The sequence below is a fragment of the Loxodonta africana genome, chromosome Y (assembly GCF_030014295.1).
Source record: "Loxodonta africana isolate mLoxAfr1 chromosome Y, mLoxAfr1.hap2, whole genome shotgun sequence".
NCBI lineage: Eukaryota > Metazoa > Chordata > Mammalia > Proboscidea > Elephantidae > Loxodonta > Loxodonta africana.
In genome coordinates, this window is record NC_087370.1 from 8,171,890 (window position 1) to 8,177,858 (window position 5,969).

A 5,969-nucleotide genomic window follows, 5' to 3' on the forward strand; every position below is an offset into this window, starting at 1 on the left:
AGCATGTGTGCCCAAAGAAAAACATGAGGGGTTAAAACAAGCTCTAAGACTAAATATTTACCTAGAGAAGACTAATAATATTAATGTCAAGGTCGTTACAGCCATAAAATTAGCACTCATAGCCATTGAAATAAGAGGTCAGAATTAATAAAACCTGGAACTCATCCATACCCTAACAAAAAGTGGGGCACAATGTTACAACCTCCATATATGAGGAGAAAGGAGGTTAGGGTTCAAAGAATCACGAGCCTGAAATCATATTTTCGTAAGAGATACATCATGCTTCTTAAAGCCAGGAAGCTACATTCACGTACTATTTAAGAGAAGATCAGGGCTCATAAAGCCTTGGTCTGACTCAGATTGTGGTAAGAATTGTGTTATGTTTCCTATAAGCAGGTAAATAGCAACCCAGCTCATGGACAAAAACAGATTAGGGTTCACAAAGCTAACAGCCTACATCCATATTCTAGTATAAGAAGCCCATGGTTCTCATGGCCAGGAAGCTAGAATCCATATCCTATGAAACATAAAGATAGAGTTTAAAGAATCCAAATCTGAGTAAAAACCTGATTCTGGATCAGAGTGTTAAAGAGGCCGTGGTTGTTAGAGTCAAGAAACGAAGGTCAGGGTTCCCGGAACCAGAAAAATGCATCCATAGCCAAGGGAAACAGGGGCCAGAGTAAGTACAGCCAGATAGATAGTATTCATATTCATGATTAAAGACAGAATACATATGAAAGGAAATTTGCATTAATACCCCACTCAAAAAAAGACACGTGGATTGTGAGGGCTGGAAATTAGCATCTATACCCAGAGAAATATGAAGGTAGGATTCATAGAGAAGAATGTTTATGTAGGCATTGGTGAGAAAAAGGTCATTTTTAACAAAGATAACAAGGGAACTTCCATGCCTTTACTAAGATATTGACATTATAGTAAGGATTATGCCATGATTGTTACAAAAAGGAAGTTAGCAACCATATCCAAGAGCAAAAAGGAATAACAAAAAAGATTAGGTTTCATAGAGCCAGGAGCTTGACCCATATTCTGGTAATGAAATAGTCAAAGGCAGTATGGTTAGAAAGCTAGCATCCTATTCAAGCAGACAAGAAGTCAGGGTTCATAGAGCTTGATACATGCACACATTTTTTAAAACAATTTTTATTGTGCTTTAAGTGAAAGTTTATAAATCAAGTGAGTCTCTCAAACAAAAACCCATATACACCTTGCTACATAGTTACAGTTACTCTCCCCCTAATGAGAGAGCCTCTACTGTTTTCCTATCCATTTCACCAACTTCTAACCCCCTCTACCCTTTCATCTCCCCTACAAGCAGCAGATATCAACATAGTATCAAGTGTCCACCTGATCCAAGAAGCTCACTCCTCACCAGCATCCCTCTCCAACCCATTGTCCAGTCCAATCCGTGTCTGAAGAGTTGGCTTTGGGAATGATTCCAGTCTTGGATTAACAGAAGGTCTGGGTGCCATGACCACCGGAGTCCTTCTAGTCTCAGACCATTAAGTCAGGTCTTTTTATGAGAATTTGGGGTCTGCATCCACTGCAACAGTCTGCAGGCAAATCATAATCAGTAATAGGCCATGGTTGGTTATGGGGCATGCCTGTTACATTCTGGAGATTAAATCAACAAACAAGGAGAGAGGAAGTGATGGCCCACAGAGACATGACCCTGAATGCATGAACTAGAGATAAACACAAGAGGTTTTTTCAGACAGAAAGCTAACTTCGCTATCCAAGGAACAAGGGACTAAGTGTTCCTTCAAAGGTAGGTTCTTTCATCAACACCCCAGTCTGGAAATGGACAGGACTAATTTGGATGCAAAGGTTAGAATCCATAACCCATTCAACAGAACGTGAAAGTTTAAGAGCAGGGAGTCAGGTCCTTATCCTAGTTTAAAAAAAATGCCCTTTGTTGTTCAGCTAAATTAGCCAGCATACTAATCTGAGCATTGGCATAGTCAGGCTTCTTAGAGCTGAAGATATCTGAATTCATACAGTGGCAAAAAAAAAAAAAAAAAGATCATGTGTATTATCAGCACCCATCTGTGCCTTTTGAGGAGTCAGGGTCCACAATATCAGCAGCCTGCATCAACAGGGTCATGAGAGATAGTACCTGATTCTTAAATCCAGGAGATGAGACCCCATAGCACAGAGAAGAGAACATCACTACTCCTGGAAATCAGAGTTATAGCCTGCCAAAGAAGTTGACGATTCATTTTCCAAGGTCCTGGGGCCTGAATCCATATTTTCTAAAAAATATGTCATGGTTGTTACCACATGGGAGAATGTACTTGTATCCAGAGATAGAACAGATGAGGGTTCACACAGATGTAAGAGACTGCACCCACATCCTCATAATTTAGAGTGCCTGGTGATCCTAGCCGGGAAAATGCCACCCAGGACCAAGGCAAGAGGAGGAGTCAGGAGTTGACACTGGCAAGTTATTTTCAGTGTGGTAATGAGTGAAAGCTTGCCTTTCTATCTGAAGTTTCCTTAGGCCAAGCTATAGAGAGTCAGGAACCCTTGGGGTTTTTCCCTGGAAAAAAGAGTCCAGCATGCATATAGCCAGGAAAGTGACTTCTTCAATGGAGGCAATAGTTGGTTCTTGTTTATTAAGTGTTTTCGGGGTGAGGAGAACTCCTTCGATAATCAAAGATAAAGAGGAGGGCCTCTATCTATCAACCTACTGGCTGGAAATGTTGCCTGAATTTCTGTGGCAACAGAAATCAGAGTATTATAGAGTCAGAAAGGTCTCAAGGTTACCCAAAGGCAGAAGTACTAGGGCTTATGCAGCCGGGGAGCTAGTGCCCACAGGCAGGGTATCTGAAGCCAAGTAGTGGCAGTGGTATCCAAGGAAGAGGGCTGCTAGTGTTTAAACTGCCAGGAAGCCAATCACCTACCAGTGGGAGTCACAGGTCAGGGTCTATAGGTGTCAGAACTTGGCAGCCATTACGAAAGTATAAAGAGCCATTGCTTACACCGAAAGAAGTTCCGATACTGCTTTGAGCAGATAGAGAGGAGTCCTCTGGGAGGAACCTCATGTTCCTAATCCAAGACTAAGTATCCAGCGCCACAGAGCCAGAGCTTCATACATATAGCAATAGATAGATGGAGGAAGGTTTGGGTGCTACAGCTCTGAAAGGCATATCCATGCTCAAGGTTAGAAAGACAGCAGTCCCCAGGCACCCCAAAAAGTCATATGCGGCATGCATACCCAACTAGAAGGAATGCCCTAAACCTTCAGACATCCAAATGTTCACACCTGTACCAAAGAACGGCAGAGAGAAGATGGATACTCCTACATTGCAGGAGGAAAGAATGGCTGGCAGAGCCACCGTGGAAAAGGGTCTGAGCATTTCCCAAAGCAGCAAATATTCCACCACCACACCAGCAGACAGTTGCAGTTCCGGGCTTTCATCAAGAGCTGGAGTTCTCTTTTGGCACAAGTCCACCTACAAAAGTGTAATAGCAGCCTGATTTGTAACAGCCAGAAGTGGGATACTAAGCTCACCCTGCTTGAACCACACCAGAGGCCGTTTCTTAGTGCAAAGAGGTGGTGGACGGCGGAGTTCTACACTGGAAACCCAGGGGGGATCCCCGGAGAGGCAGAATGACTGCCCAGAAGAAGGTGCCCAGGAAGGGTAAACCATCCACCTATGTTACCTACGGTAGGGTTCCTTTGCATCTGTTCTCCAAAGGGCGACGCTGGGTAAATGCAGAGGAGCTGTGTGGTGGCCAGGCCTCAGCTCAGGAGCACTGGGTGTGCAGATGGAAGGGTGAAGCGTGGGCTCCCTGGGGACACCATCATGGCCCGTACCTTGTGGGTGTGGCTTCCCACACCCCGGTCGTGACACTGTGTTGGAAGGGGTCTCCAGACTTTACCCTGGAGCAAAGACAGTGATTGGGTTATGGGATGTGTTCTTGTCATTTCTTAGGAGGGCTGGGGTACTCACCATGGGATTGGGAAGGAGAGACAAAATGAAAACAAAGACAAAAGCACCGTGGAACTAAGATGAGTATGTTTTCCTGAGTATTCTCGCCTATGATGCCTGGAAATCCTGGGTGTGGATCCACCACCGACTGGGCCACGGCCCTGGAAGTGGCTTGGTTCTCCCAGTGGACAGACCTTGTCCCAGTGCCTGGAGCACAGGTGGTGGCTGAGGCGGGAACAGCCTACATCTTTCCAGACCAATAGCATCAGTGTCTGCACCGCTGCCCTCCAGCAGGGGGAGCCAAGCCGGGTACGGGGGCAGGGCCGTGGGTTCAGAGGTCACACCCTCGGCCTAAGGATTGGCGAGACGGCTTTCAGGGCCCCGGACGCTGCCCCCTTTCTCTGCCCGGGCCAGGCCCAGGCCAGTCCAGCTGCATTAAACAGCCCCCTGTCTGCCCGCCCGGCCGCCCCAACAACCGCCAGCCAGCGAGCCAGCCTGCTTTCTCTCCGTCTCTGGCAGCAGCCGCTCAGCCCTCGGTCCAGAGCTGTTTCGGGACCCGCCGTGAGGGAAGGCAGGAGCTAGGCCACCTTCGCCCAGCCACCATGGTCCACCTGAGGGCGTCCGAAGTCCGGCAGCTGCTGCACAACAAGTTCGTGGTCGTCATGGGGGACTCGGTGCAGAGGGCCGTGTACAAGGACCTGGTGCTCCTGCTGCAGAAGGACTGCCTGCTCTCAAGCAGTCAGCTGAAGGCCAAGGGCGAGATGAGCTTCGAGCAGGACAGGCTGCTGCATGGCGGCTGGTGGGGCCGTAGGCACAACGGGACCCACTACCGCGAAGTCCGCGAGTTCTGCTCCACACACCACCTTGTGCGCTTCTACTTCCTCATGCGCGCCTACTCCCGGTGCGTGGAGAAAGTCCTACTGGAGCTGCTGAGGGGCGAGCACGGCCCAGACGTGGTCATCATGAACTTCTGCCTCTGGGACCTGTCCAGGTATGGCAAGGATTCCATGTGGAGCTACAGGAGGAACCTGGAGACCCTGTTCTGGCGCCTTCGCCAGGTGCTGCCCGAGTCCTGCCTCGTGGTGTGGAACACTGCCATGCCCGTGGCTGAGACGGTCTCGGGGGGTTTCCTCCCGCCTGAGGGCATGCCCCCGACCACGTGCCTGCGGGATGATGTGGTGGAGGCCAACTTCTTCAGCACCGCTGAGGCCAGCAGGCTTGCCTTCAACATGCTGGACTTGCATTTCCACTTCCAGCACTCCTGGCAGCACCGGCAGCCAGGTGGCGTGCACTGGAACCGACACCCTCACCGAAGGCTCTCGCAGCTGCTGCTGGCCCTCCTGGGCGACGCCTGGGGCGTGGACCTGCCCTGCGACGACCCAGTGGGCAGATGGATCTGGGAAGGCCCTCGGAGCCCTCTCAGAGGTCCTGTGAGCGACAGGTTGCTCCAGCGCCACAGAGGTGAATCCGGGGAGGAGGCCCCGCCTTCGCGCCCACGTAGGCCTGGGCGCCCTATCGCTCCGTCACGGAGACCCCCTCTATCCCCGCTCCAGGTTCCCAGGCGCATCCGGTAGCGCCACCATGGCTCCACGTTGCCCTGGGATCAATCCCTGCAGCGCCAGCCATGCTCTGGCGACCCCTAAGCGCTGCACACTAGATATGGCGAGGAAGCAAACCTGACAGCTGGCCTGCAGCCACGCCAGAGCGGAATACATACGGCCTCTGATCAGCACCAGAGCTGCATGGTGCACTGGGTTTCTCCGCCTTACTTTCCAGAACGCGCAGCAGGGCCACAGAGGCGCAGAGGCAGGGACCCCAGCCACCGATGTGACCGGGGCAAGGCTTCAGCAGCCACCCCTCCAAGGAGGCCGTCCTCTCCCCCTTGGACACTTCCCTGAGGGATGGCCTAGGCATGCAGGTCTGGAACACTTTCAGCCACTCCTCTTCCCCTCTCAGGACCAACAAGCCTTGCTCACTGAGAGTTGGGGAGAGGAGCGGATACTAGACGTGCACCCC

At 50.5% G+C, this 5,969-nt stretch overlaps 1 protein-coding gene across 1 annotated transcript; it reads left to right on the forward strand.

The window, feature by feature from the left end:
• The first annotated feature begins 4,555 nt into the window (after positions 1-4,555).
• Positions 4,556-5,527, forward strand: LOC135229016 (PC-esterase domain-containing protein 1B-like). Its single transcript, XM_064278760.1, has one exon. The coding sequence runs from the start codon at positions 4,556-4,558 to the stop codon at positions 5,525-5,527; it is 972 nt and encodes a 323-aa protein (XP_064134830.1).
• Positions 5,528-5,969: the final 442 nt, after the last annotated feature.

Excerpts from the sequence above, each read along its gene's own strand:
- LOC135229016 (XM_064278760.1), top strand. The coding sequence starts at position 4,556 with ATGGTCCACCTGAGGGCGTCCGAAGTCCGGCAGCTGCTGCACAACAAG.